The 14,820-nt window shown below is 31.6% G+C and overlaps 1 protein-coding gene across 1 annotated transcript in view; it reads right to left on the reverse strand.

Moving 5' to 3' along the window:
- Positions 1-14,820, reverse strand: part of LOC136035272 (polynucleotide 5'-hydroxyl-kinase NOL9-like) — a 36,883-nt gene that overhangs the window by 11,681 nt on the left and 10,382 nt on the right. Inside the window, exons 3-4 of the mRNA XM_065716948.1 lie at positions 13,935-14,288; positions 9,041-9,275 (exon numbers count right to left, since the gene is read on the reverse strand). Coding sequence (XP_065573020.1) covers positions 9,041-9,275; positions 13,935-14,288 — 589 coding nt within the window. The remainder of the gene's footprint in view (positions 1-9,040; positions 9,276-13,934; positions 14,289-14,820) is intronic.

Below are 14,820 nucleotides of genomic sequence, written 5' to 3' on the forward strand. Positions count from 1 at the left end.
TTACACTTTTTCACAATGTGAACACGGGTTTCCGGCCCACTTATCAACTCCATTCAATTTACCCCTTTTTCAACCCAATTTAAAAGATTTTCAAATGAAAAATCTACATTTTCAAGCATTTCCCATCACAACTTTTACCGTCAAAACAGGTTGTATAAGAGAAAAAAAGCTTTGAAAAAACAAGAAATGCATATGATTTTATAATTTTTTTTTTCACGCAATAATACAGATTATTAGAATTATTAAATATCGTATTATTATTAATAAATAATACATCATATTTTTTATATTTTCCAATACTAAATCTTCGATCAAATATTTAATTGTTGGATCGATATCTAAATATTTTATATTATCTTTATATTATCTTTCATAACGTTTAAAATCATAATTTTTTCTAATTTTTTATATTTCTTTTCAAGATCAGCAGCTTGAGAATCAAAACACTAAGGTGCAAATAGTTAAACAATTTCACTTTTAAAATCAACAATGATAACGATTTTCTTTCCATATTTAGTTGCAACATATTTCATTCTTTTTAATCGTGTATTCCATTCCAGCGTCAAAATCTTCTTTCATAATAGTTTGATTATATTGATTTTCCATTTCCATTTTACTTCAAAGTTTATCCATTTATTAGTAAATAATTTTATCAAACAAATTTTCTGAATCAGAAATAATTTTTCTTTTAATAAACTTTGACTTCCCTCCTCGAATTATGTCACCCGATGAAAGAATTCTGGGAAGATTTCCAAACACGCGTCAGAAACAACTTGAGCAATGACGTGTCATTTGTTGGATCGATGGTTAGATGGTATACATTAAATTCTAGAAAAAGATGGTTTATATTTTTAATGGGTTTGTATTGTTCATTTCGCTTAAAAGTTTCTCAATTTATTTGTCAATAATGTTATTAAACAAATTTCAGAAACCAAAATTAATTTATATATTAACATATAATTTACAATAAATGACTTCTGTGATAGCTTCTCTTTCTGAAAATATAACGCTGTGAATGTTATATGGATTAGCAGATACTTGATATAATAAAAGTTTAATTTCTATATCAGCAGTTGATCCACTTCGATAAACATTCGATTCATGCTTTGAGACATCAAAGCGAAATAAAGGACATACTGTTTTAAAATCATTACAACTTACAATTGTTCCACTATCAACATTTTATGTTTATGTCCTAACTGTCGAAATCCCTGATAAGGGTTTGAATAATCTTCATTAGCATCGCTGAAATCACATTTAAAATCTTATTGTGGATATGCATATCCATTTACTCTCACTTAAATTCTATTAGGGTTCATAACCCTATGAACCCTAATAGAATTTAAGTGAGAGTTCTAAAAGTTTCTTTTCTACGCTACTCTTGCCACTACAAATACCACTTCCTTTTATCCAGGGTTTTTGCTCATTGCATTAAATTTTTTTTTCTTGAAATCACAAAATGTAAAAATATCTTTAATCATTGACACTTCATTTCTTTTTGAAACTGCCCGAGTTAAAGACTCGGTTGCAGTAACATTTTTGAATCACATACAATAAAACTACATTTATTACAGATTTAAATTATTAAACAAATTTAAAATATTAAAAATATTAATAAACACTAACAGATTTCTACGTTCTCAAGAAAGTCTCAAGAATTCCTCAAGGCTTGGCTATTTTTAAGATTTGGGATTTTGTTTAATTAAATCAGCCCCTAATAAATGGATGACATTTCAGAAGTTATTAAAGATGTTTACAACAAAAATCTAAACTCGTCTAGATGAAAAATCGATTACCGCATTATACAATTAATGAATTGCGGCATTTGCCAAAACCCATAATTTAAAGATTATTGGCAAAAAATTTAAATTATTCAATACCATCAATGACCCTCTTAGTAATAAAATATCAATGTGCGATCACTGTATTCAATGGTCACGAAAAGTAAAAAGATAGATAGACAAAAAGCAGCATCACTACAACATTGAACCTGAACTAAAAGTAACATTGGAAAATGAAATCAAAGAAAAGAATAAAATTATTTCATATAAAATTAAAACAAAAACATGTAAAATGTTTAAATTAAAACAGATTTCATCTTCTGGAAATTATGATGAAGTGAAACGAATAAATAATTTTTTTATAATCTAATAGAAATCAATACAAAGGATTTCGAAAAAAATCCACAACTCCTTCAAGATGTAACTGGTAGAGAGAGTGTTAAAAATAGACAGAAACATTGACAATTAAATTTGATTATAAATAAGATTATATGTTCAAAGAAGAAGAATACGATAACAATCCAAGTATTCAATGGATTAGAGAAAATTTCTTACAGTTAATATCTCAATGAGTGCAGAAGAAGCTGATCTTGCACTCCTTTTTAACTCTGTTGTTAGAAATTTAAAAAATAGAATGAATGATAGAGATTGTTAAAGAGTTCAATTTACAACACGTGTAAAATTTTATTCTAAGAAAAATACTTAAGAACTCGATTCTGTTCATAATCATAGCTACTCCTGGATTTTTAATAGAAATAGTGACAACGAACAAAGCCATTTAAATATTAATCATAGTAATACATATGTCATGGAGAATACACCCAGATCAGACTTACAATTTAATAGAGTCTATGGAACCGATTATGGAATGACAGGATTACCAAATTATGTGGGAGGTACTTATAAGGAATTACCTGAATTTGTAAAAAATAAAAACCTTTCATTAATATAAAAATGATGATAATAAATGATTTCTTTGGTCAAAACTCGCTTATATTCATCCAGCTAAAAGTCGTGTACATAGACTATCAAACCAACAAAAGCATGAAAATGAAGTCAACTTTAAAGGGATTACTAATTTTCAAATGGAAAATTTTCAAAGTTTGAAAACAAATATAATATTAAAATTTTTTATTTGAAATAAGTGAAAATAAAGTGGTTACAGCTTATATTCCTAAAACTAAGACCAATGGAACAAGATCCTTCTAAATATCAAATTTCATCAAGATCCGATCACCCGTTTGTAAGTTGAAAATACCAATTTTTTTCTAATTTTTCCGAATTAATCCCCCCATACTTCCCCCAAAAGAGCGGATCCGGTCCGGTTATGTCAGTCACGTACCTGGGACTTGTACTTATTTCCCCCCAAGTTTCATTGTGATCATTCCGCTTTAAGCGTTTTCCAAGATTTTCGCCCCCTCAACTCCCCCCAATGACACTGGATCCGGTCGGGATTTAAAATAAGAGATCTGAGTTACAAGGTCCTTCTAAATATGAAATTTCATTAAGATCCAACACTTCCTCGTAAGTTAAAAATACCTCATTTTTTCTAATTTTTCAGAATTAACCCTCCTCCCAATTCCCCCAAAGAGAGCAGATCCGTTCAGGTTATGTCAATCACGTATCTAGGAACTGTGCTTATTTTTCTCACCAAGTTTCATCCGGTCGGGAGTTAATATAAAAGGTCTGAGACAAAAAATCAATCTAAATATTAAACTCATTAAGATCTGATCACCCGTTCGTAAGTTAAAAATACTTCATTTTTCAAGTTTTTCCGAATTAACCGTCCCCCCCCCCCAGATGGTCGAATCGGAGAAATGACTATTTCTAATTTAATCTGGTCTGGTCCCTGATACGCCTGCCAAATTTCATCGTCCTTGCTAATTTGGAAGTGCCTAAACTAGAAGGAAAAGACAAACTGACAGACCGACAGAATTTGCGATTACTATGGGTCACTTGGTTATTACCAAGTGCCATAGAAACTGCTACACATGTGATTGATTTACTCTATTTTGAAAATTGTGATGTTTTAATTACAGATTTAAGTAGACAATTGTGAACGCAAATCAAACAGTTCGTGGTAACGAACTGTAGTAAGGAGCGACCCGGCTCAATAGTAACCAAAACTCTAAAAATGGAACGTTGAAACCAATACCTACATCAAAAGAATCGCATTTTAATGCTGATTTTAAATATATAAGTTTCATCAAGTTTAGTCTTACCCATCAAAAGTTACGAGCCTGAGAAAATTTGCCTTATTTTAGAAAATGGGGGGAAACGCCCCCTAGAAGTCATAGAATCTTAACGAAAATCAGACCATCTGATTCAGCGTATCAGAGAACCCTACTGTAAAAGTTTCAAGCTCCTATCTACAAAAATGTGGAATTTTGTATTTTTTGCCAGAAGGCAGATCACGGATGCGTGTTTATTTGTTTATTTGTTTTTTTTTTCTTTTTCCCAGGGGTGATCGTATCGACCCAGTTGTCCTAGAATGTTGCAAGAGGGCTCATTCTAACGGAAATGAAAAGTTCTAGTGCCCTTTTTAAGTGACCAAAAAATTGGAGGGCACCTAGGACCCCTCCCACGCTAATTATTTTACCAAAGTTAACGGATCAAAATTCTGAGATAGCCATTTTATTCAGCGTAGTCGAAAAATCTTATAACTATGTCTTTGGGGCCGACTTACTCCCCCACAGTCCCCATGGGAGAGGCAACAAGTTACAAACTTTGACCAATGCTTACATATAGTAATGGTTATTGGGAAGTGTACAGGCGTTTTCAGGAGGATTGTTTTGGTTGGGGGAGGGGTTGAGAAGAGGGGGATATGCTGGAGGAACTTTCCATCGATAGTTTGTCATGGGGGAAGAAAATCTCCATGAAGGGAGCGCAGGATTTACTAGCATTATTTAAAAACACAATGAAAAAATAAATATGAAAAAGTTCTTTCAGCTGGAAGTAAGGAACAGCATTAAAACTTAAAACAAACAGAAATTATTACCCATTTGAGGGGCTCACCTCCTCCTAATACCTCGCTCTTTACGTTAAAGTATTTTTAGTAATTTCAACTATTTATTCTACGGCTTTTGTGATTCTGGGTTCATTCTTAATGAATTGGGACGAAATTTAAGCTTTAGTGTAAAGAGCGAGGATCTGACAAGGGGGCGAACCCCCTCATATATGTAATAAAAATATGAGAGTACAAAAGTTCTTTACGTAACCTAATTTATAAGTTACGTAAATCTTTTACTAATAAAAATATTCGTAAAAAATTAAAAGTTCTAGTTGCCTTTTTAATTGACCAAAAAATCGGAGGGCAACTAGGCTTCCTCCCCCGCTCTTTTTTCTCAAAATCATTCAATCAAAATTATGAGAAAGCCATTTAGCCAAAAAAAAAAAAAAATGCAAATTTCGTTTTAATTATTCCTCTGCGGAGAGCCAAAATCAAAACATGCATTGATTCAAAAACGTTCAGAAATTAAATAAAAAAACAAGTTTTTTTAACCGAAAGTAAGGAGCGACATTAAAACTTAAAACGAACAGAAATTACTTCGTATATGAAAGAGGCTGCTTCCTCATCAACGCCCCGCTCTTTACGCTAAAGTTTTTTACTGTTTTAAAAAGAAGAATTGAGAGCCAGAGTCAAACTTTAGCGTAAAGAGCGGGGCGTTGATGAGGAAGCAGCCTCTTTCATATACGAAGTAATTTCTGTTCGTTTTAAGTTTTAATGTCGCTCCTTACTTTCAGTTAAAAAAACTTGTTTTTTTTTTATTTAATTACTAAACATAAATCGAGAACTTATCTTTGCACCTTCCGTGGAAGATATATTACAGAAGAGCAAAATTTTGAAAAACATTTTAAAAAGGATAACTGTGAAGATCCTGACATCATTATGCCATAAACAGGATCTACAATTGAATTTGAAAATATGGCTAAACGAATGGAAGTAGCTTACTTTATCATAAAAGGTAAAGGATACGGCATTAGACTTTACAGTCCGTACTGGCGGTGCTGATCTCCGTTTCTTGGCCCTTCAGCCAGGAAGTGCAATGGGGGGCTGGGGGCCAGCCAGCCAACCTGTGCTTTCGCACTCCCTTCCTGTTTACCTTCCCCAGATTTCTCCAGGTACCCATTTAGAGCTGGGTCGACTCTGGCTAAGCTTACAGAGTCACGCCACTGACCCCCGTCCCAAACTGAAGAATTGGGTACACTGGGATTCGAACCCGCGTCCTCTCAGACAAGGAATATCGAATCCAGCGCACCAACCCACTCGGCCAGGGCGGCTTTATCATAGCTGATTTTAAATCGTATAATGAAGAATTTAATTAAAAGAAAGGTAAAAAGACAATTAAACTAGCAAAACATTTGCATATGGATTCCAAGTAAGTTGTTCTTTTTATAAAACACAAAGCAAATATTACGAATACTTTGCCGAAGATGCTATTGGGCATTTCGTAACTACCATAACAGAAGTGTGAGCAGAAATAGCCAATGAGTATGAAAATAGACAGAGAGATTATGGTTATACACAAGAACAAGTAAGAGAAAAATGGAATAATACAACTATCATAAGCTGTCATATTCGTGAAAAGGAAATAGTAGATAATAATTTTCATTTAGATCACGACTATATGAATGATAATATACATTGATTTACTCATGCAAAATGTAATGAAAACTTTAGAATTCCTAAACATATCCCTATTGTAATGTACAATTTCCCAAAATATGACTCTCGTTTATTTCTTAGAGAACCAGAGTCTGATAACGATATTCTTGATTCAGAGGAGTTTTATATCGTTTTATAAAACAATAAGTGTTAACGAAACCCAATACAAAATGCGTTTCATAGATTGACTCCGTTTTATGGCTTCATCGTTAGATCGGCTTTCTAAAAATTTAGAAAAATGTGAATGTAAATTAAATTACATTTGTTTAAGAAATAATTTTAAGTATACTTGTGATATATCTCAACATACTGAAGAATTCTAAGAAATCCAATATTACACAATATTGAGGACTATAAGCCGTCAAATATAATCTTCTGTACATCCCAAAAATCACAACAAAATTAAAAATGTTGGCACACAAAATAATTTGTATGTAGTTTCCATTAATAATTTTAAAATTACGAATTTCTTAAACTACGGTAAAGATAAAACCCAAGTTACTCGCTCCCGTACCTGAGAGTTTGGAGGCCCTTGTTCTATACTGAAAAATTTTGAGGTCTTATTGAGATGAAACCTATAAGCAAGGAAGGATGGAGGGAGGGACTGCAACATCTGTTAAAATGACTCTCAGCCTCCGTAAAAATGACGAATTCGGGAGCATAAATACTACTTTCGATGGTTTGAGACAACCCACAATGAAAATCTTCTTATACCTTTTTCATCTATCACCTCTTACAGTTTTGCTGTATATCTACTAACGCAAGTAATTTGTACATTGGAAAAAATGGTTAAACCCTAATGGTCTAACTTTTCTTTTATATACGCCATGATATTCCAGTTGCACCAGAAATTAGTTTAGATACAAAAAAGTTATTAGAGTTATAAAACTTGCTGCTGCACAGGATCTATTAAGAAAGCTTCTAACATGAAGATTTTCAATTTATCCAAGTTTTTCTATCTCGAGAAGAACAGATTGCAGCTTATTGAGCTCTAACGCAAACTAATTTAACAGGTTTAAATAAGCTCTGTTAAAGACAATTTAATAATTTTAATTGCCTATTGAAATCTTTAAGTTACAAAATCAATTCCATTGAGATAATACAATGTAGGGTTAGTATCATTGCTTAATTTATCTTCTAATTAGGTTTTACTAAATTGTACCAATATGCACCTATTGTACTAAAAATTACAGTTAGAATGAAAAGAAAACCATTAAAGTTAAAATTCTCGCTTCTTCATAGCATTTTAAAGAAAGGTTTCTAACAGGAAGATTTTTAAATTATCCTGATAGATAAATACACCAAGAATTTTCTACGTATATAAACACGGATTGCAGCTTATTGAGCTCTAACGCAGCATAAACAAACAATTAATTATATGTTCGAATAAACAGTGTTGAACACAATTCAATAATTTTAATTGCCTATTGAAATCTATAAGAAACAATAATCAATTACAGTAAGACAATAGAACGCAGGGTTACTATCATCGCTTAATCTATCTTGTAACTGGGTTTCACTAAATTATACCAATATGTACCTATAATACCAAAAATTATATTCGAAATAGAAAAAAAATCACTAGATTAAAAATCTTGTCCGTGAATACCACCTTTTAAGAAAGGTTCTAACAGGAAGATTTTTAATTTATGCTGATCGATAAATACACCAAGAATTTTCTATGTAGATAAAAACGGATTGTAGCCTATTGAGCTCTAACACAAAATAAGCAAATAATTCATTTATAGGTTCCAATTAACCGTATTGAACCAAATTCAAATATTTCAATTGCCTATTGAAACCTATGAGTTACAAAATCAATTATAATAAGACAACAGAACACGGGGTTAGTATTATTGCTTAATTTATCTTCTAACTGGGTTTTACTAAATGCTACCAATATGTACCTATTGTACCAAAATTTACAGTCGACGAAAAGAAAACCATTAAAGTTAAAAATCTTGCCGCTTCGTAGCGCTTTTGTTGAACTCTAACGCAAAATAAGCAAATAATTAATAATATAATAATTATTAATATTATGTATAACCAAATAATAATAATTAATTTAAAAATATAATAATTAATAATAATAAGTTCAAATAAGCGCTGCTGAACTCGATTCAATCATTTTAATTGCTTACTGAAATCTGTAAGTTACAAAAATCAATTGCAATATGATAATAGAATAAGATTTTTATCATTGCTTAGTCTATCTTCTAAATGCACTGCAACTAATTGTGCCAATATGTGCAGAAATTGACATGGGGAAAAAATCATAGTAGACCTCAATAGCATCTTTACGAAAGGTTATAACAAAAAATTGTCTAATTTATCCTGATATATAAATGAACCTAGAATTTTCTAATTAGAAGAGAACGAACTGCATCAACTTGTCTATAACTAAAATAAACATAAAATCAACTTAATAGGTTTAAAGGGGTTTTAATGTTTAACTTAGATAAGTTAAACTTTCTTTTCTACAAAATATCATTCTTTTTATCAAAACAAAGACGCTAATATCTCCATTAAACCATCTCAATATCTCCGTTTCAACAAAGAGAGATCAACATGGGACCAAAAAAAAACAACTTACCATTCTCCAACGGGCTGAGCCGCAGATTCCGACATTGATTGAACCCGAATATGTTCATAATTCAAAAAAAAGTCTCCAGGCGATGGTTTTGTCAGTATCCCCTTTTGAACAATAGATACTAGATGGGGATCTAATTGAAAGGGATAATTCCTCTTCACGGCTCGACTGCCCACTTCAACCACGTGACTGGGGTTGGATAGTCTTAGTGTATCAACCAGCAAGTCTACCCCCACTCCTAAAATATTATTTGTATATAAACAAAAACATTAATGTATATAATTAATGAATAGTTCAAAATATGTAGTTTATATACAATATAACCTATATAAAAAACATGTTTTATACTATACACATACGTAAAAAAGTTTAGATTCCAAATATAAACTGATTACTCTACTGTAAACTGATTTGCAAATTTCTTCGTGCCATATTTTGTTAGCATCTTTAATTGTTTTCTGTGACAATTTTGCGTGCTACGGGAGCCATCTGATTAAACGGATATGATAGTTTGACTTAGAGTGGGCTAAAATTCCAGAAATACTTGTAGTATCAAAAAATATCTCAAAAATATTTAACTTTAGTTGCCTGAAAGTAGACATTCTCAGTAATTATCTCTATAACTGATTAATAAATAATTTTATTAAATAAAGAATAAATTAATAAAAATACCAAGAAGATAATATTTCTTGAAAATTCCATGTAAAGCTTTGATAATTCATTCTTATATTTACTTAATTTCCTTCTGTAACATATCTTCTAAGTGTGTGGCTTCCACCGCTAGTTGTGTGCTATTATGGTAATTCTAAAATGCCTATAACAGATACATCACCTAGTAGTTGTTAACGTCCACTGCTAGTTGGGTGCTTTTATGGTAATTTTACAATGCCTGTAACAGATACATCACCTTGTAGATTTTAACAAAATTGAAATTTAGAAAGGAATGAGATGTTATCATGCTCGACAAAAAAGTATATATTCCACTCTAACAAGTTAGAAAGTGGGAAATAATCATTAGCCCACTTGAAGGGTTGCCAACCCCAGATTTGTTCCAGTAATTTGTATTCGACATACTTTTAGGAATGTCGATGTGTCAAGTCAGGCTGAAGCATAAAAAGTCAGAGCATTAAGATTTATATACTCTAAATTACAATTTAGGCTAATTTCATACAATTTTCAATTCAATCATATATATTTAAACAAAAAACACATAACTACTGTACATAATCTGCCATGAAAGCACAAAAAGTGCTTGGCTAGGGTAAAAACTTAACTAAAGAATAATTAAACAATCAACAAACAGAAACAACGAATCGACTGGATTCATCAAAAAAGAAAAAAAAGGGGGGGGGGACGAAGAGAAAGAAAAGAAAAAAAGAAAAAAAAACAAAAGAAAAGACAAAGACCTAAAAGAGGAGAACCGCACGATATTCAAACCTAAACAATATTTCTGTAATGACCCTTAACTGCTCGCTTGAAGGTAATAAGACTATCATACATTTAGTAATTAGGTAATAAAGTAAACAAGGTAATAAGGTCTTCATACATTTAGCTGTGACCTTTGATATTTCTCTGCCAATATTATTTTCTAGATTTTCTTTGTTTTTCTTAAGATGAAGATAGAAAGTTGAAATGACTAATCTTAGTTGAAAAGTTGAGTTTACAAAGTATACTTACTTCAAAGGAGGCAAGGGGTCACTATTGGGATAGAAACGATTCGATTTTTTGACGTAGGTATTTTCTACGTTAAGGCAATACTAAGAAACAAATTACAAATCAAGACTTGGTATGAACCCTCTCAGCCAATGAACCGGAAACTATTTGTGACCCAGAAATAGTTATAATTTTTTTTCATAAATATGCTTTGTTTTAATTGTAACACTTTAGTTCATCTGCTGATGACGGTTACTGTATATGTGATCTGTTTCACCTTCTAATAAAAGGACTTATCCCTTTTTGAATTTTTATTTGTTAGTAAACGATTTTCCAAAAAAGAAGAAAAAAAAGGTTAGTATCAATTCGTAGATATTGCATAGGTTTAGCAGATCTATATCTACCAAAATTACCATATAACGCCATTAATCGCCAAAGCTGCAGTGATGATAATTGAAGTATTTTTTGTTTTATTTCACTTTGAATTAAAAAAAAAACAACTAGCCCAGATCAAACAGTTCATGGTAACGAACTGTAAGTAAGGAGCGACCCACCTGTAACGATACTTTTGACATATCAAAAGAATCGGTTTATTATGCTGATTTCAAATATATAAGCTTAATTAAGTTTAGTCTTATCCACTAACTTCAGCACATCATAACTTACTGATTCAGCACATCAGTAAACCCTACTGTCGAGGTTTCAAGCTTCTATCTGCAAAAATGTAGAATTTTGTATTTGGTCCCGGTCCTAGAATTTTATGAGGGGGCTTATTTGAACGAAAGCTAAAAGTTCTAGTGCTCTTTTTAAGCGACCACAAAGACTGGTGGGCAACTAGACCCACTCCCCACCCCTTTTTTCCCTGAAATTATCCGATCAAAATTTCAAGATAACCATTTCGTTCATCATAGTTGAAAAGCCCAATAAACATGACCTCCACAGCCCCAGGGGAAAGGTCTTAAACTTATAAAATTTGTCCATTGTTTACATATAGTGTTTGTTTTTCGGAACCATGCATACATTTTAGGGTGGGGAGGAGGGGACGAATTTCTGCTAGGATTTTTCCACGGGGGAATTTTCCATGGAGAGGGAAGTTTCCAGGGGATGACCTTGTCAGGGGAATGATACACTGGGGCAATTCATAAGAATTCATATACAAAATTCTTTTTATATGTCTTGGTTTCTCTTTTTCGTCGCAATTTTACGCTTGGAGTTGTTAAGGCTAATTGTCCTGGTTAAATTTTCACCGAGATTGAAGTGTCTACCGAACGTTTCCATGGGGAGGGTATTTTTCCGTCGAGGCGGGGCCAGATTTTCTGGGATTATTTAAGAACGATCAGAATTATTACGAATATGAAGGGTATTACCCCCTTCTCAAAGCCTCACTCTTTACTAAAGTTCGAATTTTGTCCAAATTCTTCAGTAATGACTCCTGAAACCCATGAATCCTTCCATTAGAACAATAAGAAGCTTTTTCAAAACTACTAAAAAAACTTTGGCGTAAAGAGTGAGGTGTTCAGCAGCAGGCGAAACCCTTCATATACTTAATAATTTATGTTTGTTTTAAGTTTTAATGTTGCTCTTTACTTTTTGTTGAAGAAACTTTTTTTTAATCAATATACAGACGTCATGTTTTTAAAAGATTTTAAAGCAAGAAGCGACATTTACGTCACCATTTTTCAGTAAACATTTTATATTTGTCATTGTTTAGCGTCACTAATTACATCGCTATGCTATTTTTCAGCTAAAGGAACTCACAAACAACAAAGAAAATTTGGATTGCTTCATACCAGGATAAATCCGTATTGAACAACTATACCCCATCATTTTAGCAGACTTGAATTCATCTGAATTTATAAAGAATAAAATGCTACCTCATAAAACGCTGTCGATCAAAAAGAACAAAAAAGAATAAAAAGCATACAAACCATTCTATTGTCAAATAATGAGAATGTGATATATCTTTTTTTGTTTTATATCACGTTTATATCACGTTTTGTTTTATATCATGTTTTATATCACTTTTTTTGTTTTATTTTATCAAAAATAAAAATATTTATTTTTTGTTACGTATCAGAAATCTAAGCAGGGCTGTCATTTCTTCCTGTCAATGTGGCAATTTTTTAAATACTTTTAATTTAAGTCAATGGGGCCGATTCACGTACGTTTAGGAGAGGGACGAAAATATATTTGGTCAAATAAAATTTTGTTATTTTTATATATATTTCACCAAATATACAAAAAGAACATTTTTAATCAAGAAACAAAAAAGGATGTCTTCCAAAATCTAGGGGAGGGACAAAAAGATCTTGAAAAACAAATACCCCTCCCCTATTGCCGCCAGTGATTTCACAGATTTTAGTTTCAAACCATTTTGATGTATTTTTCTTTTTGATTTCAGTCTCTATAATCCATTAATATAGCAAATAACTGACGTCTCTTATAAGATATTTCTTCACCTTCTTCTAATATTCTAGTACTATCAAACACTAAAACTTCCAGTCCAAATCTGTTTGCGCAAAATACACTGCCCTTCACACATAGCACAATCCTTATCAACTACAACTTGAAAAGTTCTGATTTAAAGAAAATGCATTCGGCCTTTCAGTTAGACGAGTGTTCTTACTTCCAATTTGGTCTTGTAATTAAATTAGATTGTTTTAAATTTAATACACTTAATTAAATTATCACATTTGCATTAGAACATGCTCTGTTATATTTGACAGAAAATATTCTCTTTAATAAATTTCACCAATGCTAGAAGCGAGTTGAACTTTAGACAATTTTTTAAATCTCATTTTTTACACATTATTTCCAAGTCAGGCCCATTAAAATAATTTTTGTCATTATTTAATATCAGTCAACACCAAAAAATCAAATATTAAAAAATCCTGTTTTTGATCCGGAGTAACCAGAAACATAATTACCAGAATTGAAACCCATCGTATTGATAATAATTAAATCTAATTAATAATTAAATAATAATTAAATCTCTTAAATAATAATCTTAAATAATCTTAAATAAAATCTTAAGTAATAATCTTAAATAAAAAATAAATAAAAAAAATAATCTTAAATAAAATCTTAAATAATCTTAAATAATAATTAAATCTCATTTTTTGCACATTATTTCCAAGTCAGGCCCAATAAAATAATTTTTGTCATTATTTAATATCAATCAACAACAAAATTTTAAGTATTAGAAATCCTTTTTTTGATCCGGAGTAACCAGAAACATAATTACCAGAATTGAAACCCATCGTGTTGATAATACAAGGTTTCCCTACATACTGTTTCTGTTTCACAAACCATCTTATAAGTTGCGCAACAGCATTTATGTAATTTCTCATACACTTTGCCACATCGATCATTCCCAAATAGATGCATTTTTCTGGTTTAGTCAAGTGAGTATAATTTGGGCCAAAAATTGGTTCCTTTGTTGACAACACTGACAAACATGTCGGTAAAGTGAATTCCGACTGGCCAGGGTCCACATCTATAATAAGAACTTCGTTGTTGTACTGAAGTAAACTGTTGACAAGGTACTTTAGTAATGTTGATTTGCCAACACCTTTACCCCCACAAAGGGCGACACGACCTGGAAAATCGATTAGTTAGAAATTTTTCCTTTCGCTAAAATTCAATCATATCCCAACCACTGTTTCCACATCAGTGTCAATTTAAGTTATATCTTTAAGCAAGCAATAATTGTGTATGTTTATGTATATTCTCGGAAATGACAAGATATTTTTTTCTGAGAAGTGACATTTTCTGATGTGACAAAACGATTTATATAGGTCGCGATTTCAGGCATATTTGTTTCCCACCTCCCAGCACCCTTAATGTATTTTTTACTTGCTCTAATAACTGAAATTAGAGACCCAACAATCGTATAACTGACAAAATGAAGTTTTGACAGTCAGGAAAAGGTGAGAGAATATTAATTACATCATTACTATGTCTTAAACGTTCTGACCCTGGTTCATTTTGGATTATATTTGATATTCCATTGCTATTGAATAATTACAGCCATACATAGCTTGAAAAATGCAAAGTGATCAGCCCTTTCATCCTTGAAACGTCTTTCATGCATCGTTTTAGTTTGCTTCATTCAATAAAAACTCTGAGAT

This window comes from Artemia franciscana, chromosome 14 (genome assembly GCF_032884065.1).
Source record: "Artemia franciscana chromosome 14, ASM3288406v1, whole genome shotgun sequence".
NCBI classification, from domain to species: domain Eukaryota; kingdom Metazoa; phylum Arthropoda; class Branchiopoda; order Anostraca; family Artemiidae; genus Artemia; species Artemia franciscana.